At 41.1% G+C, this 25,338-nt stretch overlaps 1 protein-coding gene across 1 annotated transcript in view; it reads right to left on the bottom strand.

Moving 5' to 3' along the window:
* Nucleotides 1-24,471, bottom strand: part of LOC128451338 (SAM and SH3 domain-containing protein 1) — a 49,689-nt gene extending 25,218 nt beyond the window's left edge. The window contains exons 1-2 of the mRNA XM_053435130.1: nt 24,378-24,471; nt 22,026-22,673 (exon numbers count right to left, since the gene is read on the bottom strand). Of these exons, the coding sequence (XP_053291105.1) occupies nt 22,026-22,508 (483 nt within the window). The 5' untranslated portion in view covers nt 22,509-22,673; nt 24,378-24,471. The remainder of the gene's footprint in view (nt 1-22,025; nt 22,674-24,377) is intronic.
* Between the last annotated feature and the right edge of the window lie 867 nt (nt 24,472-25,338).

Genomic DNA, 25,338 nt, shown 5'->3' with positions numbered 1-25,338 from the left:
CTCCAGAGAGGACATAAAGAGGGAGGGCATGTCTCCCGTTTACAAAAAGACATAAAAATAAATGAGAAATAATCAAAAAAACAACCCTCCTCCATTCTCTGGAACTCACGAGTAGATTTCCTCGCTGCTTTGAAATCTGGTAAGCATGTGTGACACTGACACAGGTGCCAGATTTGCTGAAAACAACCCTGCCGTTTGCAGTGCTCTCTGTCCACTGGGCCTGTTTAGCTCATTCACTGAAGGGTCGCACCACAGATGCGATTCAGATGTTTTTGCAAATGCCACAAAGTGTGTAACTGATTTTATCAGTTCACCAAACAGTGAGCGTCTCAAAGGGAGTTCATAATCTGAGTTACTGTGTTGCATTTAGGGTTATTTAAAATGGTAGAGCAGCTTGTGTTTACTTTTATATTGTTGGACAAAATAAAGGTCAAACCTAGAGTCCTAGAGCTGGATGAAAATTGTAAGAGGATATCTACAGGAACAGCTTTCATCAGTGGAAATGGCCCAGATTTCGGAAAACATCCAGGAAAACAAACGCCTTAACACTGAAACAGCTCTGAAAAACTGTACAATATATCAAACCAGTCCAGTAATATATTGTTAAAATCTAGTTTGGTGTTAATACCCAGCCTTCTCTGTGCTCCATACAACTGTATGGTCACTTTGGAGGCTGCCCTCTGTGGTGCTTTTGAATCATAATACATTAAACTGTTATATCCCAGGGGGTAACATTTTATATGGTGACAAGTCATAAATACATAATTTCACAGAGCTAATGAGATAGTAGATGAACGCAGTCACGTATCTAATATTGACTTTATTGGCCACCGTGGACCATCAAGACCATTATGTGATTCATGTAAGTGTTAGAGAAAACCTCTGGAATAATGGATACGTGCATCTGATTTGGAAATGACCTTGAGAATGATATCACGACAAGACAGCGAAGGCGATCAGCAAATGCATGTAAGACATTAATCTGTCTTGACTTTTTAAACAGGAAAGAACCTCAGTGTCACTCAAGAGGAAATATTTGACATTAAATAACAATCAAACAGCAAACAAATGAAAAGAATAATCACTAAAATAAACAGTGTCAATGCCTAACCTCCACTCAAGAAAACACAAAAATGTATTCTGCAAAAGAAGGTCTATGACAAGAAGATTCGCTGTGGGGAGCTGGAACAAAAAGCCAGGCCAGAAGTCAAGCCAAGCAGCTATCTCTTACTTCGGAAATTTACATACATGGTTGAACCCGTGCAGGTCTGTCTGTCTCATGTCATCCATGTAAAATCTCTTGCACTTCAAATCGATTTTTCTGCCAGGGTGAATCCAGACAGGAACCTTAAAAAGCTGAAAGCTAAATGTCAGCGGCTCTGACCTCTTCCTTGTTTACTCCACTGCCACTGAGTTTTTACAAACTGATTTGGGGAACCCATCTCGGATCCATTACGTTAAGAAGCACTATGAAGAATAACGTATAAAAGTTCAAGTCATCCAAGTGTCCACTAGTGACCAAGGGATAAAGATCCACGCTCAGCTAAGTAATATGTTTTCAGTCACTTAGAAAGGAAAACGTAAAAGCAGGTCTGAGTGATAGGTATTTAATACAGTGGATCTGACCTACAAAATCGAGGCAGCCAGCCTGCAGGCAGTCACCGGCTCATGAGGCGCAAACAGGACTCATTCTAGGAATGAACGCAAAATCATGTCACGCAACACACTTGAGGAATCTTAGACAACACACAAACAAGGACTGTGTGGCATCAAGTGTCATTGCCAAAAATGAACACAGCAATATTTCATGTTGGCTGGGTCCAACACCCATCTGCTCAGTGTGAAGTCTGACTAAGGTTCCAAGTCAGAGTGTGAATTATCAAAATTATCAAAATTAATCAAAGTAGTGGGAGAAGTCTACTTGGTCTATATAAGTTGCATATGAATGGTGTTTACATGTGATGTGCATGGTTAAAGAGGTAAAAAAACATCTCTGACAATTTTCCAATCAAATTAAACTGGTCAGTAGAATGCAAAATTAGATCAAATCCAACGCAGGTAGTAGTTCCGGCCACCGGCATTGATTTCAGTTGCTCAGGTCGTGTGGCTTGATTTGAATTCATTTTAATATGTAATTAAAATGCAGCATTTTACAACACTGTTGAAACTTTCCTCTAAATACCCCGTCCTCCTCTGTCCTGTGGATGAACCCAATCCATCTGCTACACCAAGGGGATTTAAAAAAATGCTTAATAGTAGCCAACAATCGGCCCAGGACCTACAACCAACTGTGCTCGGTTGAGAACAGTGTTTAATTAAATTGTGTTATTATTCTAATGCTGTATTAGGTATCTTCACTCAGCTATCGTGGACCTCTGGTACGGTAGGTTTTCCAAATTAAAGAAACATTTTATTACCATGGAGAGGACAATATGTTAATCTCCAATCATGCCACGTTCTAAAACCTTTTCACTGAACTTAAAATTGAAATGCCAAGAGCTTTGCGTGGTTGGAAAAAGTGACATGTGACATTTAGGAAACTTTCTGCAAGACGTAAACTGTCTCATTTGATAAAAGTCAAGAGAAGGTATGCAGCAGGGCAAAAATAAAGTCTTAATGAGTCAGATCTCTCCATTCCTAAACATATATTTTAATATTCATTAGATGCACAGCTGGAGGCACGACTAGTCTCACCAGTGAATCACCGTGACTAGAACCCACCAGACATCGGGGGGCCAGAGGCCCTGGTGTGGTTCTACGTTGTCCTCATTGTGCCATATGGAATCTTTTTTTGAGCTTGTCTGCACTAATCTCAGTGAAAGTCAAGGGTACACCAGAATACATGCCAACTTCTGAAATCTGCTAGTGCAAAGGTGAACCACAGGCTTCAGTATGCACTACAGCTGTCATGTCTGCATGGCCGTCTGTGGGAGCCTGTGACAGTGGGCAGCAACACAGACGAGGGTTAGTCATGAATGGAGACTCCACAAGGTACTTATAGTCGCCACTTAACCCACAGGGTGTCAGTGAGCTAATTGACTGACCTACATGCCCTGGTTAAAACTGTTGGTGAATCCTTTACAAGTAGCAAGAAGATACAATTGTAACAACATAGTGTGTATTTTGGCAAGAAGACTAAATCAAGCATTACTGTCCCAAATATCTGCATGATCCCCAATTACTTTTCAAAGGGGCTTATTGAAATCCCTCAGCACCTGTGGTTATGCAGTAGTTAGTGTGAATTTGAAGTCTTTTAATCCTTTTTTAAATAATAATACTATTTTTAACATCAAAATGTATCATATTTCAAATCAGAGGTTTCAATTTTTTCACACTTACAATTGTTCAAAGTCTGAGCATGGCATGAAGCAGAGTGAGTTGGGACTTGTTGTCTTTACCAACATTGATGATGGCACAAATCATCCTCACAGATGAGGTCTATATTAAAACTTTATTCACATTACACAGCAAACAGCAAATAATAAACATGATCGATTACAAGTGACCAATACAATAACTGGGCTAGCAGAGTGTTTTTCCTTGTCATTTTCTCAAGAGGTTATAGCAGAGATGGGCAAAGTCATGGGTAAAGCAGATGTAACAATTAAAAGGCGACCGAAATGAAAATAGGACTTCTTTTGGGTTTGAACATTGTTGGAAACATTTTGAATAATGTAAGTACTAGTGAAGAAGATGTAAAAACATAGATGTGGTCGTTTTAATTGTATATAGAATTGTTGCAGATTATATCTTTAAGCCCCACAAATAGTTATCCACCTTCATTGTATTGGGGAGCCTCATGAATCCTTATCAGAGATCTCATAAAAACCATATGCAAGACTACTAATCACTGTGTAGTGCTCTTTTTTTTTTTTATCTTACAATGACATTATGACTTTATGTGACCTAAGCTAATGTGTTTTCTTGAAAGGTCGATACACATTGTCTGATAGCAGCTTGTGCCCAAACGCATTAGAGCAGAAGCAAGTCAGATACTGTCAATGAACGGGAACACTGCAACACTGCGGCCCCAGGCCCTGTATGACATCATCATATCATAGATCAAAGTCAATCACTTGCTTTGCAAATCTCTCCATCATGTATTCTCTACGGCATATGACAACACACATGCTTCTTAGTGAACACAATATCAGATACCACTCAGGAGGCAATTCTCTGCAGTCCTGAGAGTGAAGCTTTTCTGACCAAAGTGGGCACAGAATTCAATTTAATCTCAAGAGTGCATCATTTTGAATGAGGTAATATCCTGCACTGAAAACAATAGACAAGTCAAACCCTGTAAAAAGCTTTTTGTTGCAGCCAGAGGAGTTGTCAAAGGGCTCTAATGAGACCAGTGATACAAACAGGTTTGTGGCAATTGGAAGAAAACAAGCCCATTTCCGTTGTTGTTGTTTTTTTTAATGAGAAGTGGTTCATAAACCATAATTGAGTACAAGACATAAAAACATACATGTGTCTCACATGATGGCGCCTCGAACGACCGCCTCGTGTGTTGGTGCGCACTTTTGTGTTTGTTTTTAGTATTTCATTCAGTTCATTGCGACCCAACTCGGATGATTTTCACGATGGACGAGCTTCTTGACATCAGGGACACAACACCATCTGATTTGTGTCCCAACTTTCTCGACTCTCCCGTGGATTTAGTGGATTTACTTTACTGTATATATTGTTGTCTTACTGTATATATTGTTGTTTTATGTCCAATTGTTGTTTTATGTACAGTGCACCAACCACACAAATACATCAGCGTATCGCCAGACCCTAGTTGCAGGCAACCACAAGAGATATCCGTAGTTCTGATAAATAACTCAAGATAAACTCACTGTGCCTACATGTGCCCATTCATTTAAATGCAGTATGAAATGTCCCAGATTTTGCATGATTATGTTAATGTAGGGAGAACAGAGTCGTATGTAAATGTGGCTAAGAACATGTCTTGGTTGATTAAAGCATGAATAACTCTGTTAAAGCATTGTATTCCAATAAATAATGATCTGGGAAGTCATTACAAAACAAATAGTGCACAAGCACAATCAATGAGGCAGTCGCAAGCGCCTTTTTTCCTGACTGTTCTATAAAGATTCTAAAGGGGGGGGGGGGGGATTTCTGTGCTACATTTAGACATACTTAATGGAATTGATAGAACTGTGCTAGAGGGAATTCCCTAAGCACATGGTAATTGATGGTAACGGTTGATTGCATCGAGTCACTTAATTCCACACTTGCTTGAACATCGGTGCAGATTAAAAAAAATGCAAACACATCAAAACAGATAGGAGTTTGTTTGGTTCTGTTCCCTTGGTTCCACTTACTATGCATATTGATGGAAAGACAAGGCAACACACAAATAAAATAATGGCTTGAAGTTCCGGAAGTGACTAATACCACTGGTGTCAGAGACAAGTTACGAAGACATAAGCTGTATAATATCACCATGTTGGCTGGGGGACAGTGATTTACCAAGCTATCGTGTTTTGCCCACTTGAGTGCTAAGCAGAACGGGTCGATTCTATCATAATACATCTCATTTAACATTTCAGTAAGCCACTTGGCACAACCACTACTGGAGGCTTACACTCGTAGCATGTCTGGTTGGCTCCCTGGCAGAATGCAGGTCCTTTCTGTGTTACAGTTTTTCACAATTGTTAACACACAAAAAGCGAAAATTCGGCACAATTTGCACAACCTTCACTTCATGTACCAATCACTCGACCCAATTTGGCACTACTTCACACTCCCTTATCTGCATTATACTCTGACTTTCATTCTTTACACTCTGATGTCAATTACACATCACATTGTTGTCAAAACACTACTCACAATGTCCAGTTGTTGCACACACTTCTCAAGTAAAATCTCAAAGCATCAACCTACAACACACAAATACTCAAATCTCTAAACATTCAGGTCTGTTGAGCAATTTCACCTAATTTAAACAGCCGAACAGGAGACTGAAATTGTAGATATGGTTCGTGAGAATAACTCTATCACACTCAGACAAATAAAAACTAGGATCCTGGCTGACCATGCTACATTTAGAAACGTCCAGACCGTCATTGGACTGTATTCTTCATAGGAATGTCATGCTGATGAAACAAGTGTTCAGGGTCCCATTTGAACGGAACACAGCCATCAAGGAGTTATGGAGAGAGTTTGTGCTTGTAAGTATCATACATTCAGCACTGACACATGCATGTATTGTACCTGTAATCCAATATTGTTCCTTTTCTACAGTGTCTCACTGTAGCCCACTGTGTTGACCTCTCTGTGTCCATACTGTAACTTCCATTCTCATGCTGATCCAGGAGCATGACACAGCTCATGTGTAGTACCGGAACATCTTTATTGATGAGGTGGGATTCAACCTGGTGAAGAGGAGGCGACGGGGCAGAAAGGTCATTTGCCAGCGGGCCATTGTTGAGGTCCCTGGCCAGCGTGGTGGGAACATCACAATGTGTGCTGCAATGAATCACCATGGGGTCTTGCACCGTCATGCCCACCTAGGGGTCTATAACGCTGCCCGTCTCCTCGTCTTCCTGGATGGCCTGCATGACCTGCTGGTACCACCTGACCAGACAGATGACCCACAGTGGATCGATCACGTTGTCATCCGGGAAAATGTGAGCTTTCAAGTGCGTGAGTGGTTCCAGGACCACCCACATTTTTCCATTCTATACCTTCCACCTTATTCTCCTTTCCTGAATCCCATTGAGGAATTATTTTTAACTTGGAGGTGGAAGGTATACGAACGGAACCCACAGGACCGGGTCCCACTGCTCCAGGTCATGGAGGAGGCTTGTGGCGACGTGAGTGTCGAGGCCTGTCAGCATTGTGTGTGTGAAGTTTTTAGTTTTCTGTGTGCAGTTTTGAGAAAGCCGTTATTGTTTTGAAAAATGTGTGTTAACGATTGTGAAAAACTGTAATTGTTGAGTAGGCCGGTTTACAGTTCTGTACTGTTCTCTGTGTGTACAGAAATAAACCTTTTTATGCTGCATATCTGTGTGCTGTTTTTTAACTTTGACTATGAAAAAAGTAGGCCTAAACTGAGACATTTTACAAAAGGAGAAATGGCTCATTCATTCATATGGTGTGTTCCATTTTGATGATTGTGTTTTCAATTTTGCACTTCAGTGTGCTGTAAATGCTTGGTAGTGTGCAAGCAAATGCTTAGTTGTGTGTTCCCAATGAATGGTATGTGTGTGTCATTTGAAAGAGTCCTCTTGTGTGTGAGGTTTTCAGTTGTCTGTGTGCAGTTTTGAGAAAGCCGTTATTGTTTTGAAAAACGTGTGTTAACAATTGTGAAAAACTGTAAACACAACTAAAGCACACAGCCTCAGTGGAATTTAGGGGAATCAACACAATCTCACACTAAGATAGCTGGAGAAAACCCAAACAGAGAATTGAGAAGATGCAGATGACGAGAGGTTTCAGGAGGACCATGTTTCAGCATTCAGGAGTTTATCACAGTTATCTTAACATAAGCATGTTAGCTATATACAGTCTGTTTTGCTTGGTTAATATGACACAGCCCAGATCTGCAGATTTTTGTCCTATTTTGACCACTTGTGAATTCTCGGTCTGTTTGAATATTGACATTATTGGATGGTTATTATGCTAAGTAGGTTTCACATTTACACGCCTGTCTGCTTGTTGGTTGATTGGCTAGTTTGTACATTTCAGAATGATTTAAGAAAAACTATGGAACAAATTTCCAACTTTAGGGGCAGACACAGCAATGTTTGAATCACTTTCTTCAATATTGGGAGATGAGATCACTTTTACACAGATTTCCCACAGAATATTAGTCCCTCCAAAAGAAGACAAAGCATACCAGCAGGGACAACCCTTTCAGTGAGTCCTCTCAACAAAGACTCTTCAATAAACAGTGAGTCGTATGAATGTAAGCAAAAGAGAACTGAAGAATGAGATCCTCCACTATGACTACAAACCAAACAGCCACCACTGAGGAGAATGAAACCACCAACAACTTTACTAGTTCTCGACAAATGCAGAGAGGGAACTGACCAAAGCGCTTCAGGCTCAAACAGCAGTGTCCTGTACAGATATAAAAAGTGACAATCAATTATTCACAACAGGCATTTCTCCTTATGCAGGAACGCGCAGAGTGCAACAAATTTGTTTGCCCCGATTCTTTCAGTTTATAATGCAACACCAACCCTAATGGTTTCAGAAATATACTTTTACAGGACTATCACTTTCCCTTGGCTTCCCAGTGCTCACCTCAGGGACACGTCGTAGACGTACAGTACACATGAACTATTGTACCAAAGATCACTGCTCACTGCCATCTACTTCCCCAGGAGGCATCGCCTGCTCCTCAGAAGCTTTTTTTTTAAAGGCGCAGGCTTTTTCACCGTCACTGAGGCAGCACAAACATTGCTATCTGTTATTTAAAAGACTTGCCCCATGCATTCAGATACACCATGAAGTATGTGCAGCGTGGATGCACTTGATCAGACTTGATGGGAAGAGGATAAGCACAAATCCAAGCTGGCTTTAACTCGTTAATTGAAATCTGCCACGGCCAAACAATGAGGGGTATAGATTATCACTTTACATGTACATTTGCTTGCCTGGTTAAGTGCTGATATCAGTTATGAGAACAAAAAAAGACCTATGTGCCTTGAGGCAGCAAATTCTGCAATGATGACATCTTTCAAACAACTTAATCTCGAGGTTCCTCAATTATCAAAAGACATAAATTCCAGTATTTCCACACTGGGTTTTTTAGATTTCCCAAAGTGAAAATACCTCTCTCTGTGGCTGAGTTTGGTTGTAGACTCTGCCAACCTTTTTACACGGTTGTTGTTGAATTATTCATTCAATTCAGTTTGACCTACATTTCATTTTCAGTCAATGAAAGTGATATTGTCAGACTCCTGTCCATCATTCAGGGCAGCAGCTCAGGCCCTGAGACAGAGAGCTGCAATAGATCTGCTTTTTCTTTTCTTTTCAAGTAGTTTCAAAACTGATTGTTGTTTTTTTTCTCAATTTTATTTTATAATGACATTTAGAATATATTCATTATTCTTATAATTCTCATAATATAGTTGCAAGCCTGTCCAGATCTTAAGACTTTAAACTAATCTTTTACTGACGAATTTAGATCTGATATGTAAATGAATTAACAGAAGTAAAAATGTACATATACTGTTTGCTGCAGCTCAATTATTTGTTGTGGCCAGCACTGTTTGAGGCGAATGGTAGACAAGCACTGACAGTCCACATACTATTCACGACTGAATAAATTCCAGCATTTCCTGGAGTGACAGCTACACATACAGCAACACAGAATATTCAGGTTGTCGTAATCTTAGAAATTACAAGATTTTATTTAATAGTAAAACAGAGTTAATAATAATAAAAAGTGATGATATTTTTTTTGCGTGACATCAGTCTATTACACTGAGGTGGAGACTCCCTTCTGTTAAAATTTGCAACACAGAGCAGTTATATATTTTTAATGGAGGTACAGCAAAAGGTGAAACATCTCACACCGGCAGAGTAGTCTGAACCGGTCATGTCTGGCACATAGCAGCACTATTCTGTAACCACTGGCTTAGATCTGAGCACACATCTCAATTTCACTTTTGTTTTAGATTTACTTAACCCAGATATGTGCTCTCTGCTACTTCTGCCAATGGTATGAATGCCCAGTAACATTTACATGCACCCACATGGCAAGATAAAGCACAGAAGCCCCATATGGGAGGAGTAAATGTTAAGAGTTTCATTGGCCTACAATCAGAGTCTGACCAATTTATCTGTTGATTTATTAAAGCACATATCTATGTTTATGCTTAATGTGAAACAGTTTTTACAACAAATAGAACAAATAATAATGCAGATAAGATGTGCATCTATGTTTACATTTTACATTACGAGAAAGCATCTTAATTCAAGTTCCGCATATACGATTACTTTTTGTGATTTATTTATTTATGTCTCTGCATGAGTCTCTATATGAGTATGTTATAATATATTGTGGCTTTTCTTTGTTATTAGAGTCCGATAAAGACTTTTTATAGGATTCATTGCCATTTTTCCCCCAATGTATATCTACCATTAAATCGTATCACAAATCTTTTACCCAAAAATCTGTATCTGTCAGGCCAGATTTAAAATGTGGAAGAAATTAAAATTGAATATACTCTACTACTGGTTGTACAATCCGAGTCAGCGGATGAGATGTTTCCTGAAAGGTGTAAGTGAGGCATTTTTTATGCATTCTCTAAGACGTGACCACATTAGCATTGATGTAGTCAGTCTGGTAGATAGGATGTCTATTTCCTACTTTCAGAATAACACTGGGCTGTTAGGGTTTTCTATTGCAGGCTCGGGTTTCTAGCCTAGATTTACTAAAAAAGGGGGTCGCATCAAATATTTCTGTTACAGGTAGCTATTAGAAAATACCATTTTATACAACAGAGTCCTTATATATAAACTCATAGAAAGTGAGAAGGACAATCATGTAGCCACAACCTTTTTTTCTATATATACTTTTCAAAAGAAATGATGACTCAGATGAGCATATGATAATGCACTGAGATTGAAAAAAAGAAGCCAACGGCTGAACCTGAGGCAAAAGAAACAGAAACACTATAGCTGCTTCATTGGACTTGGATTTCTTAGAGTGAATACATTATGTATGGTGAAAGGGTAGGATTATGCACATTAACCATTCTCAAGAAACCCATTGCAAGAAAATGGATATGAATTGACAATCACATCCTCTTAATTTCACATGGCAGTGAATACAGGAACTGCCGTATTCTATGCAACTGGGTCGCCAGCGAAGCAGCTCAGCTTACATTTTGTCATGGTTTATCCTATCCAATAGTGTCAGTTGCTTTGTCATATGAAATTTATGAGGGATGGGGAGTCTTAACTGCTGAGGAGCTGAAAGTGGGTCATAATCTAAAGATACAGTAGTCGCTGCACTACAGGAGTGTGACCCTTGGCATTCACCTATAAAATCCTCCATATCCTCCCAGAAAGGTCAAGCTCTATTGTTTATGAAATCCCATGTGTATAGGCAGAGCTTGCCAAGGTTTCCCATTCAAACTATCTACTTGGGCTGTCTACCATGGTATATTAAATCTGCCCAGGAAGATTAAAAAACACTCAGTTTCAAATTAAAAGAGCTTGTTCACATTTAACTGAATGATTTGAGGGGTGTCTGTGTGCCTTGCTATGCCTGCGTATGAGATGTTCAGGGATCGAGAGGAAATGGTAGTCTCTTCCAACAGTCTTCCTGTAAGAGCACATATATAAATTGCAGCCAAAGTGGCTTACACTCCCCCTCTCTGAACTGCATGATACTCTGTACGTACATCGGTTACATGCCGTGCCACCCACCGACACAAGTAAATTCTCCACCTGTGGGGAACACAGCCTGCATTGATCCCTACAATGCGACACAGCTGGATGGCGATCAAGCTGTGAAATGTACTGTAGAGCTCCAGTGCATGGAAAGAACAACGAACACTGTGGGGAAGCTGCTCCAGCAGCGACAGTCACTGGATAAACAAGCAAACTAGAACTAATGTGTGACTGGCTGCTCTTCACACTGTGTATAAGGTGAATCCCTGCTGTCCTCTGCAGAGCACAACAAATTTACACTAGGAAGCTAAAATTCAGTTGTCAATCACTTTTGGTTACCTTTCCTTTCAGAGACAGCAAATACCACTACACTACTTCACAACAGCACTGTGTTTGGCATTGGAAAAGAACACGATAAAACCAAAAACAACATACAACACAAACATTCTTTCATTTAAAAAAAAAGTTTTTAAAGACTGTGGAAGAAAAAACATCGCCAGAAGACGCACAGCCACATACAGTCAATTACTGTTTTTTTTACGTTTTTCTAAACGAGTACTGTCCAACACCCGGCGTACAAATGCATATGCACAGAAAAAAGGATCAGATCGCACTTTCTCAGGAAGAAGTGCATGTGTGAACACAAATCTCTGAATGAGAGCATCCACAGCTTCTGCACACTTTCTCTGTCTGACCCCAGACGTATTAAGTCTGCAGAAAGTCTGGAGAATCCGACATGAGAACACGGCAAGGGATTCCCTGCTGGATTGACAGAGAGTGAGTGGGGCTGTCATACACGTAGAGGACACGGATGAAGATGTCAAGAGAGTTGTGGTGATAAGAGTCAATGCCGCTGTCTGAGTTTGAAAGAAAATCACGTGATCACTGCAGCGGAATTAATATGTTACTTCCCTTCTGTGCCGGCTGCTCGACCTCTCGCTTCTCCAAGCATTTGTTGCAGATGTGAAAGCGTCTGTGCAGAGAATCTCCCGCTGAGTTGTGCATGTGTGAAAAGCAAACAGCGGGGAAAGTCTGTACCCAATTCTCATGACTTCCCCCGCCGGTCATGTCTGAAAACCAATTTAGATATCAGTTCCATGCTTTTTTTCCATCAAGATCTATGAATTATTCCGTGAGAAAGCCCCATCTCGCAATGTTAAAGAAAATGAAAAAAATTCCTGGATCTAACCAAACTTAATTGGCTTTTCCCTTCCCTCTGCAGTATACTTCCATCAAGTCTCATTTTAATCCCTTCAGTAGTTTTTGTGTAATCTGGGTTACAAGCAAGCAAACCAACAGGAGTAAAAATATAACCTCATTGCCGGATATAAATATAACTGTTCAATATGCGCTCAACCTCTGTATGACCCCGTCAGTGCTGGGTAATGCTCTTACTCTGTCATTGTAGTTCCATATAATATATATATCACTGCTCAACGATATAATCACACACAGTTATGGCATTCTAGATAAAGACAGCACTAAATTACATTTCTATTTCAGTTTGTCCGTCTCGCTCAGCCACTTGCACCCTGGGGCTCACCATAGTTGTGGGTTTAACCCACAACACTGTGTGTGAAATGATCTTTACAATCCTGGACAGGGTCCGTATATATAAACAGGGAAGAGTAGTGACTTTGTCTCTTTGAATGAAACACATTGACTTGTGTAAACTCATGGGATTTCTTTTTATTGCTTTTTTTACAGTTGCCTGATGTGGTGTTGTCAGTGGGAACAGTAATCTGTTGGTGGTTGGATTTGCCTAAAACAAGTCAGGGATCCGTCAAATTCGAAATGTCAGGGTTTGAATTACAATATGGAGCTGTGGGACACACATGCTTCACTGGTTGGTGTAGTCCCGACAGCTTTCAGGGGAGTTTCAACACTAAAACTGAATTCAAAAGGTTAACACTTCCCCAGATGAATAAGAAGGCGAAACCTTGGTGTTGAATTCATGAATGCCATGCAAAGAGACAGACGCCGCACAGAATTGGATTTTAAAATGTAATGCTAAGTAGAGAGTTGTGACAGAATATGTTGGCACTTTGCTTCATGTAGATGTTGTGACTATTGTTGCTGCCCGGTTTGAAACAAAATTTTTCTCAGTCATCTTAGTCAAAGCAAACCCAGAAGCATTCTAAAGCACAGAGAGATTGTGGAGATGTTAACAGAACGTAAAGAAAAAACACAAATCATTGTCAACAGAATTGAAAGATCACGGGACATATGTATAAAATGTTAACTTGGTTTATGGAAACAATATTAACGTTGTTTGTTTTTTAATTAATAATTGACTGTCTAGTGTTGCAGTGTTGACAGGACGCCACAGTACCTGACAAATCTAATGTTTTAGACTTTGACCTGTGCATATTCTAGGGTAAAAAAAACAGCAAAGGTGCCAGACAGACCTGAGAGATGTAGTCGACTCATGTTCGCCTGAAGGGCATGATTCACGAGAAAGTCTTTTGGTGTTATGGGATTTTAAGTGGTTATCTGACCTGCAAAGAAAAGGTCATGAATGAATGAAATCCAACAGCTAAATAGCTACAGAGATTTGATGTGTGTAGTATACTGTGTGTCGTCTGCTTCCTTGTCATTCCTTTGCATTTTGAATGAGCTGCAGGCAACGTTAAATCTACTGTGTCTGTGAGGGGGTGGGGGTGGGGAAGGAGATTCACTGGTAGTCCTTGTATATCTCGTGCATGGATTAAAGACTAGACAGATCTGATCGGGTTTAACTAAGTGATGTGTTTTAGAAATGTTCTGACTTTAAAAATCCATTTGTTTTTTTCTTCCATGTGCAACTCACAAATTAATTTTCCGACCGTGCAGGCCTCTGACCAGATTTTAACCAAATGTGGGGATGTCCTCACATCATGGCATGGGCACCAAAATGTACCTCTACTATCTGTACATGTGCCAAGTATTGGCATAGAAGGTGAGAAGTGAGTCACATTATTCAAATTTGCCAAGTGGAATTAGCATTAACATCCTGAGAGATGGTCAGCGTGTAAACCGACTATAAGCTTCAATCCATACATGACCTATATATCAAACGACAGATGGATATCTCTAATGATGAATGAAAGTGAAAATGCCTTCTACTGGCACGTAAAAAAACATGTTTCACTGTTACAGACACAGAAGTCATGATGGATTACTGACTGCTTCAGGGTGTCTAGACAGTTTAGTTAGGCTGAGGTTGGTTCATGTTTGTTTAATGAGACTTGACAGAACATCTGTCCAGGGGAACATCTGCTCTGGGAACACCTTGGGGCTCCCAAGGAGGAACTGGCCGGAGGGACATTTGGACCACCATGCTATACCTGCTGCACAACTCGAAGGGAGGGAGGGTCTCAAAATCTAGTAACTAGAGGCAGATGTGAAAAGCACGTTTTCTCTTAAAGCCAAATTATATTTTAATTAATGTGATAACTATATCCTGAAAAACTATTTTCCATTTCCTTTCAACCTTTTGATCCAATTTAAAACACTTAATGGGTAGGTGAATTATTATTTCTAAATTAATTGGCGGTTTTGTGCAGCCAAAACCATTGGTCCTAAACTGCATAAGATTTTAACAATGTGAATAAACATTGTATAGACATTGTAAATTATGTACATTATCAAATACAGACACAGGTGACAAATCAAAGGAAAAATATCATCACACAAACATTAAGTGTCTTGGTGTTGGGCCATCATGAACCATCAGAACAGTGTCAATGTGACTGAATTCTACTGGATTGATGAAACATTATTCCTCTGTTCTGAGGAAGGTGTTGGAAGGTACTTCAACCTGTCAGTCCAAAGTCTCCCAAAGTTATTTAACTGGATTAATGTGATGATTGCAAAGGCCAATGGCGAATGAATCACACCAGTTGCACACTCAGACCTCGCAGTGACCTCTCCTGCATAGTCATTCTGTTTATCTAGTAATTTTCCTATAATTTGTTTGTATCCAAGTGTGACTATATGCAAAATGCTAAACTTGACAGTAACATAAATAAATCACCAAAGAAACGTAGCCGCATTAGAGCGATGGCGAGTCTCTCTCACCTCTTACCTTCGGCATTTAAACTCCTCTGCTTGACTGGCTGAAAATATTCGCTGACCCCGGCTGAAATGGCCCATCTTGCACACGGGGTAAAAATATACCAGCGGAGAGATGGATAGACCCTCGTAATGGAATGTGATCAAGGTCAAAGTAGTGAGGCTCAAAGACCTTCAAGTGCCTGGTGGTGATGTAACACTCGCAGAGAGGCGGGTTGGGGCAGAGCAGGCACTCAGAAAACATCTTTACTCCAGCAAACTCATACCATACTACAAAGCACCATTCATGTAACACGTGATTTCAGAAGAACTAAGGAAATGAATCATTATTAAAAAACATAAATGTCATCATGCAGTATTTTTGTCTGCTTTACATATTCCTGGCGACCATGAGGGATGTGGACACTTTCAACTGCCTGATATGCTGATGACAGAAGGTTGATATTTACGTCTAGTGTGATTAAGAAAAGCATTTCAAAGTATTCAGGGCTGAGCTCCGATTCAGACTTGAGTCAATCTTCCTCCCTCAGTCCAACTGCCTCAAAGCGAAGGAGGCTTTTTCTCAGTGATTTAAATTCACAGAGGGCCAGAGAGTTTCAAAGAGCTGCTTAGCATTGTTATACAATAGCTGAGGCAGCAACAGAGGTAAAGGCTGGAGGCTGAGGGCTGTTTCAATATCTACAGGGCTTAAGGGAAATGTTGACACAAAACAACTGCACAAATGAATCCAATGAAATGAAAAGAACACTCTTCCTCCTTGAGCTTATATACTGTGGTATTTACACTGTTCAGAACTGATAGAGAAGAATGAGCTACTCAATACATCTCTCCTCAACCTCCAGTCCACTGACCCTGGACAATTCTAATCTTAAATTCATAAATATAGGTCAGTGATTATGCCCTGCTTAGCATGGGGGTTTACATTATACATAACACAGTATTCCCTGTGTAAATAACATTTGCATCTGCGATATCACTTAGACGTGATGTAATGTGCAGTGGCTGAATATGTGCTGGTAGAGTGACAGCTATCCTCGTTGTTTACTGTTTTTTTCATACATGCTGCATCTTCACTAGAGGAGGAAGAGGCCACTCCATGAATAACAAGGAATTTAGTCCATCCCAAACGATAAGCGACAAGGGTGTTCATGGCATGTTAAGCCTTTGAGTGCACTGTGCAAGACTGTGCAACCCCCCCACAGCACCATCAGTGCAATAATCCAGCCATATTCTTGTAATGGCCCACTGGTTTGACCTAATCCATACTGACACAACATGAATAAAGTCCTTAAGTAGACATTCCCTACAGTACGCTACATGGTGAGCAGGGAGACAGTGGTAATGGAGAAAGGACATTCTAATAGAGGATCACTCGGCAACATGACCTGATACAAATCTATGATTGTTATTCGTGCACTCAGACGAACATACAGTGAAGCGTGTTGGGAATTTGCTGTCCCAGTGTTCCATGTTTCCAAGCTTGTATGGTTTCTCCCTCTGGACACTTTTTGCCACAGTCTCTTTAGAGATCTAACGCTGATTGCCATGTTGTGTTTTCGTGATAAAAGGGAAAGAATTTCCTCATGACCAAAACAGATTCTGAAGAACGATTTCATCAATTCATCAACACACGGCATGAAGAGGTAGTTTAGCAGTTTGTGGAAAGTAACCTTTATCAATCTCAAAAGTTCGACTTGAGATTAAAAAATATGATTTAGTTTTATTTCATTCTCGACTTTCTTATTGATGTTTTTCTCGAAAATGAAAAGCTTGAAAAAAAATCTTTCCCACCTCATCTTTTTCTCATGCCTGACCTTGATAACCACTGAGAGGTCCAGATTAACTGGTAAAGTTCTCTGGCAATTTTTTACCTTCTTCAACAGCTACTAGTTAAACAAATAAGCAAACAGTATAAGTGATAATTATGGATGAATTTATCTGTCGTTCTAGTTACAAATCTTTTTCAAAATTGAACTCTGTATATTGCACAATGCATGGAACTCACTAGATTGTTTTCATGTGGGGTAACATGAGGTTAGTTCTATGACACGGAAACTGTGTTGGGAGCCCGCTGAGTCTCAGTAAATGTAATGGAAAGCAAAACACATGATTTAAAAGATTGATCCACTTAATAAGGCCTGTATTGACACGGTCAGAGATCCAGTGGGTGGAATCAGTGCATCCCTCATAGTCATCACAAGTTAGTAGAAGCTGAAGCCCATTTTCAACACCGTATTTCTTTATTTTACTGTCATTATTTATCAACAATTAAAATCCTGCAATATTTACCAGAATCTTCCCAGACATGCACATTAGACTACACATTAACCTCTCTTTCATTATCCATGCCCACTCATCCTGCTCAGGGTTATCGGGGGCTGAGAAGCAGGGAAAAGGAAACTATTGATGTTCTCAACCATTAAACTACAAAATCACCTCTCTCCTTTATGTCCAGATCCTTTCTGACCCTCCTTATGTTGCACTGGTTCTCATGGGTAAACTGAGGCTGGTGTTTTAAAACCAACTTTTTTCAATCAAAACACGTCTATTCAGTGTCCTTTTTATAGCGACAAAGGCAGGGACAGCTGTCAGCTGCTGCGGAGCTTGTATTTTGCCAGGCTCTATTCAGAGAGGCTTTTCTTCTGTCAAAAAGGGCGCTTGCTGGTTTTTCTTGTCCTCCGATCCTCTGGCAGAGCAACAGAGGGAAATCTTCTGAACAAATAAGATTTGTTCCCTATTCTGAGACGTCTTCAGGCCAGAAACTGCTATGAGGCCTTCTGGGTAGTTGAGGCACTTGTTAAGACGACTAGAAAGGGATAATACCAATCAGGGTTGGTGGGCCATGAACAATGCAATGAATGTGTTTTTGTTAAGGTACTAAGCTTATCGTGTGACACTCCCCTTGAAAGCTTGTTAATCACCTAGATGTGCTCTTACTGAAGTTAACAACTTGAGTTTAAATCGACAGGGTGTGTTAAGATTTGAATTTAACTTAAATTCTTAACTCTTAAATTATGAATAGGCCAATCTAGTTTTTGTGATTCAAAACACTAGATTGTAAAATGTGATGACAAGACTCTACTAAAGCACTTACAGCTCTACTAAAGCAGCATCTGGCTGTGAAATGTTTGTTTAGTTTCTACTTTGGTGAGAGTCAAGCTCATGGGAGTTTTTATTTTAATGCCAGATTTTGCTTCTCCATGTTGCCTTTGTGTGAAATCTTTTTTATGGAAAATCCCTGATACACTTCCAGTGAAACACTTGTCGCGGTGCCAGTGTTCAGGTCATTTACAGCTCAACCAGCTTTAATCCCATTAACTGTATTTCTCCTGCACTCTGAAAGTCCCCAATAGGTCTGGCGGGCCTGCCTGAACTAGTCATGCGAGAGGAATAGTCAGAAAAGCACATTACTCATTGGGAATTGATTGCACTATCAAACCCAGACTGCAGCATAGTGGGACTGCAGATCAAAACCACTGCCATCCGCGAACGGCAGACAGCCCCCGAGGGTAAGCCATACTGCTTTCAGATCTCAGAGAGCAAACTACCAAGGCCAATGTAAGATAACGTTAGATTTAAAACTAATGTTTTTGGAAGGTATGACAATAAGCACCTCATTCCAATCAAATGTATCAGTCAGAGCAAAAAAGAGCATAATAGGGAGAGTTTCCATGGTATTTATATTTGTATGTATGTTGAGTTTAAAATGTCTTCACCCTTCAACAAAAGGTCGATGCCAATATTTTGTCTTCATTCCTGTGTGACATGAAAATCTAATTTGCGGAAATGAGACACAACACTGACACCACTTGGCCCCATTTTGGCCAAAAGGAACATTTTAAAGTGCATCTATAGAATGGCACTCAGTTGAGCACAGATCTCTGCCAAAGATCTTTGAAGTCAATCAAGCTGCAACAAAAAAAAAAATCGACACACTCATAAATACCAGTTGAATAAATTCATCAGTTTTTCTCATAACCCATGAATTATTTAATGAATGTCGAAAAACATGTAGCTCACAAAAATAAGAAAAGCCTGGATCTGCTCCAAAGTTTAATGGCTTGCTGGAACTATGTCGCATGCTTCCATCAAGTTTCGTTGAAATCAGTTTTTGCATAATCCAAACAAACAAACATGTAAACATAAACTCCTTGGCAGAGAACCAAAAATCGCAACCTATATCTAATCACAAACCAAAACACATAATTTACTGTCTAACTTCTCCTGGAATTTTAGATAAAAAAAAAAGTATTTCTGGCAGTAAGACTTAGCCTGAAGCTGCCGTATGCTATTCCTGGTAAGAAAATGGGCCCTGCTGGCCTACATACCTGCCTCCTGCAACTGTTTAATGGACTAGATCTGATGAAGCTGAAAAGCCAAATTGCTCCAAAAGGCTGTTACCACGCAGAGCTGACCACTCTGACCTGATTGTTTAAATCAGCTCTCTGCTGCTGTGAAACAGGCTGGTGCTCAATACTCACACGTTTGTTTTCATAATGAAAGTACCGAGAAGGATCTAAAGGGACGAACTTTATGATCCGAAAAGTTTGGCTCAGCTCCTTCTGAAATGTGGGAGGATGATATAATACTACAGATGTTCACCACATCGTGTCAGACTTTGATACTGAGGCTGTTTTTTACTTTGTAGAGGCTGCACCTACTAACTCTCATCGCTTGAGTGTAGCTACTATTCCATTGACTGGAGTAAAATCTATTTCTGTGCGTTTGGTAGGTTTTGGCCTGTGAATGAACTTATAGCCCTGAATGATTATACTGACTCGAGAGCTGCAGATGTTTGGATTGTTTTGCTCGTTGAAGCCGACTTTGCTACTATTGGACTGAAACCTACCAAAACGTGGTAAGTAAACCACAAAGTGCCTTTGCACTTACTAGTTTGTAGCCTCTGAATCTTTCATGAACAGCACATGGTTGTAGCTGAGAAACTGGCCAGAGCCTAACAGTTTTATAGGTATGGTGAAACAATTTTAACCGATGGCACGACGGAGGAAATAAATCAACCTTTCCAAATAGATGGCAATGGTTAGAATACATTAGAATATGGTAAATATGCAAATTTACACAGGAAGGCTTGGGAAAATCCACAGTAATATGACTTAGGCTTAATATTGTCTATGATTTGTTGTGTCAAAAAGATCAGTTCAGTCAAACTGGAAAGCTGCTTCTGGCTCGTCAGTCCCTCAGACCACATTCGTTAATTATTGAGGAGGAGCGTTTTAAAGTTGTCACAGCTGAGGAAAGACAAAACCAGACGAGGGTGAATGTGCATTAAAAGGAAAGTTCTCTCTTGGCTGAGTGCCACTGCTGACAACCTAAACTGTGTCATCGCTCTGGATGTGTAAAGATGTTCTAGGGTGGTTTCCAACACTGCTGCTTAGCAGGGATTCAGTCTGACAGTGTGTTACAATACATCTGAAACAGAATCATATCCCCACCAGTAGTGTCTGCTGGCAGACAGCTTTTTCCTGTCACACAATAAAATCCAGAATCCTTCAATGATAGCGACAGATTGTTGCCACTCAGCTTCTCATCCCACTGGCCTCAGAACATTTCGCTGAGGATATTAAGTGATCCTCCAAAGTGGACTGACTATTCTGTGAAATTACATTAACAAAAAATATCTGCACTGTTTGCAGGCAGCCCAGACTGGACTGTTGTCAGAGAAGAGAGGATCCCCGGAAACAGAATGCCATACAATCAGTAAATGTGTCATTCATCCAGAGTAAACATCTGTCGCGAACTGATCCATTGTCCCACTGAACTCTCCCTGCAGAGGTCAGAGGGCTTGATATCTTCACAACAACATGCTGCGATGTGTTTAATATGAGGTATGGGGCTTATGTTTAACACACGTTAGAACCCTGCTGTCTGCTGAATGTCTGGAGCTACAGCATTTTGAGTTCTGGTTTATTCCTTTTCCTCCAATTGATCAAAAGCCATTTAAATTTCCTCATGTGCCTTTCCTTCAATCGTCCACACACTGCTCGAACCAATCGCATGCAGTGATGTTCAGCATCTCCCTCGAGGACACCTCCGTCATGCAGATCACACCTTGGAACTAATGAACGACCCTCTTTACCTCCTGAGTCAAAGGTGACCTTGACATTATGCCAAAAATATTAGCAGTGTTTGTAAAGCACAGACTCTCTGAGCTGGGGAGAGATGGAGCCAATCCCAGCTGACCTCACCAGTGAGATGCAGGGTAGGGAGGACGAGTAGGAATATCAGGGCAATCACACAGAGACAAACAACCATTTACACTCACACCACCATGCTATGGTTCCACTCAGCACCCACCAATGCAATTCAATTAAAAAGGAATTAATTTAACTGAACTTGGGCCCTAGTGTGAAAACGTTTTAAGCAAATTAAGAGCAAGGACATTTTACAACACTTCACCGAATGATTTCCTTTGCCAAAGAATCCAAAGCATCAATGGAGAGATAGAGAAGAATCACTGCACGTCATCACCATCAAATAGATTGGACACACTCTTCATCAATAACATAACAGAGTGAGCATATCAAATTCAACGAGACAGCGCTTTAAAAGCAAGCAACATAGCTTAAAACGAAAACAAAATTGCCTACCTTATCGGTGTAAGGTGCTTCTCCAAGGTTAATCCCCTCTTTAGCCAGTTTATCCCTTATCAGTACCTTCAGCTTCAGTTTGGGATAAGTCACAAAGTCATTACAATCTGTGTATCTCAGGTTATGGTTTCCAGGACAGGAGACCTGGTGAACTCCTGCGGTCCCCGTGTGTGACCCCAGCGTCAGGAAGTCCTCCTGTCGGTCTGACTGTGAGGTGTGGTGACAGGCAGAGGCGTCCAGAGGCTCTAAGGTGAAATAGTAACCCGTTGCTTTTCGATTCTCCTCCTCCTTCAGCCTCTCCACCGCTGTGAGCAGCCTGTGCCTGTGATACTCGATGCGGACACCTATGGCATCCAGGTCCGGCTCCCCGATCTGCTTGCAGACCTCCAAGTCATCGTAGCCGTTGTCTATGAAGGCCTCCACGTACTGGGAGAGATCCAGCTTGGAGAGCCACTCGAGCACGAGGTTTGGCCCCTGGCTCATCTTGAGACAGGATGCAGGGAGGCCTCTACCTTAGGTGCAAACCATCATCTCCATTCACATTGCTGCTGAGGCTCTCCAGCGCTGTGACCCATGTAATCCCCACGTTACACACAGTTCTGGGGTCAATTCTCCAAAGCAGACACATCTAATAGTCGTTGGAAGAGCCTTAGAAAACAGAGCAGACAAAAATGTTGACATTATGCTGTAGGAAGATTTTGAATGAAGATCACAGGCAGTTCATGTTTTCATCGCCTCGGAAATTGCTGTATGTTTGTGAACCTGCCCCAACAACACAGTTTTGCCCTTCACACATTCAAACAGTGCATCCATCTGCAGCCCTCTATCACACACAGCCATCAGGAGCAATATCAGGGTTCAGTTTCTTGCCCAAGGACACAGGGAATGGGGCAGACTGGGATCGCACCATCGACCTTCTGGTTGTTTGACCCACTCAGCCACAAGAAGCCATTTAATATAGGAAACATAAGGAGTAACAGATGCACTGGTTTTCTTGTGCAAAGACAGTTTCAGGGTTGTTTGTTGACCCGGACCTTGGACATGTCCTGGAGGCATCGCCTTTCTTCCAACATTTTTCTTTTGCCCTTGAACTACAGAGTTGCTATTCCCATATTCATACAGTCAGTGTATCTATGTGCAGCCCAGGGACACTTGAACGGCGGAGACTGAGATCGAGCCTCTCAACCTCCTGAGCCGCAATCGTAGTTACAAGGACCCCTTGGCTGAAAAAGACGCCCCTGTTATGGTTTTCTACATCAGGGTCAGTTTCAGGGTGGTTTGTTGACTCCGACCTTCAACTTCTCCGACCCCATTTTTCCTCCGCACACCCCAACTGGTCGGGGTACATGGCCGACCCCATTTTTTTTCAATCAAGCCATCAATTTGATTTGTATTGCTCATGTTCCAAAATCATAATTTGTCTTATAGGGCCTAACAAGGTCCAACACCCCCTGTCCTTAAAGGAATAATTCACCCAAAAATTGTAATTCACTCATCATCTGCAAAAGTGCTTGAGTCCACAAATCCCTTTTGGAGTTTCAGGGGTAAACAGAAATGCAGCCAAATCCAACACAATTAGGGTAAATGGCCAAAGATTCTAAAAACGTAATAAAACAACAGAAGAACCTGTGGTGTCATCCAAGTGTCCGTTTGCCCCGAGATTCAAATTCGACCCGATATGGCCTCATTTTCACCCCATCCACCCCCCTCCATCGGCATATTGGTGAGTAGATAATGAGTGAATTTCCGTTTTGGGGTGAACTTTCCCTTGAGCCCTCAACAAGAGTGAAAAAACCTAATTAACATTCGCCAATTGCTCACAGTTGATGGGATCCTCTGTAATATCGTAAAGTGCCTTGAGATCATGTATTTTGTTATTTGGCGAAATACAAATAAAATGTAATTGAACTTATGTCAAAGCTAATCAATGTGCTGTTTTAAAGTCCAATAGGACGTTCAGGGTCAGGTGCTTCCAGGGTCCCTGACTGCAGCAGCTTCCCCTTGATGGACCGAATCCTAAAGTTATGGTTAGAAAAAGCCGAGTCGAGCAGGTTTCTCTAAAATCTCCCCCCCACGCTGAAGATGAGGGGGCTTCGGAGGGGGGGGGGGGGGTACACGGTAACAGTTGGCTTCCTCTCCCGCTGCTTCCATCCTCTTTGTCTCATTCCACCGCAACCGTTAGAGAGAGGCGAGACGCCCCCCGGTCCAATCCGACACTCAACCCGGAGCAACAATTACGAGGTTGCCGCCGAAGCCCCAGCGGTAAACACACGTTACACACACACACATGGAGGAACCGGGAGCGAAAGGGCTCGCACAGGGAAGGAGAGTGAAGTAGTGTTAGTTCTCTACCTGTTCGCAGAGGACCCGCTGTGGTTGGACTTTGTGCTCCGGCTTCAGACCCTCGCAACTTTGCTCGTGGCTCCGCTCGCTCCGCTGCCTCGGACGGTCTGAGGAGGAGGAGGAGGATGCTGCCAGTGCAGCGGCTGCTGCTGCTGCTGCTGGAGAGAAGAAGACCCCGCCGAGGACACCAGCGCCACCTGCAGGGGCTTCTGGGACGCGGAGCAGACACTATAGAGTAAAATTCAATAAAATACTTATATCATTCTAGTACAAGTAGGTTATTCGATTTTGTCAGTTGCTTGTTTTTTAAGATAGAGAGAGAGAGAGAGAGATAGATTTGATGGAGAGAGATGAATAGAGGGAGAGAGAGATGGATAGATAGATGATAGAGAAAGAGATAGAGGATGGAGTGAGAGAGAGATAAATAGATAGATTGATAGATAGATGATGGAGAGAGAGAGAGAGAGATAGAGGATGGAATGAGAGAGAGATAAATAGATAGATAGAGAGATTGATAGATAGATGATGGACAGAGATGAAGAGAGAGAGAGAGAGAGAGAGATAGAGAGAATGAAAGAGGAAGAGAGAGATGGATAGATATATGATAGAGAGAGAGGGAGTGAAATGGATAGATGAGAGATGAATAGATAGATAGTGAGATAGATAGATAGATAGATAATTGAGTGAGAGAGAGATGGGTAGATAGAGAAATGGATAGATAGAGAGATGATTAGATAACTGGATAGAGAGCATATGGTGCGTCACTGAATATGTATGTCTGGGTATAAAAATAGTAATAAAAAAATGAACAAAATATGTTTAGCTTCTGGCCATCTTAAAAAGGGCTGCAAAATTAATTCTGCTTCTTTGTTGAGATAAAAAAAAGTCTCTTCCAAAATGTTAAACATCTTTCTACTTTTGCACAAACTACCATGAGTCGAAGAGTGAAAAGGACATCCCTCAGGACTAT

The sequence above is a fragment of the Pleuronectes platessa genome, chromosome 11, assembly GCF_947347685.1.
Source record: "Pleuronectes platessa chromosome 11, fPlePla1.1, whole genome shotgun sequence".
NCBI lineage: Eukaryota > Metazoa > Chordata > Actinopteri > Pleuronectiformes > Pleuronectidae > Pleuronectes > Pleuronectes platessa.
Note: the sequence above shows the minus strand (reverse complement) of the source record. Positions and strands in the feature narration are given on the sequence as shown.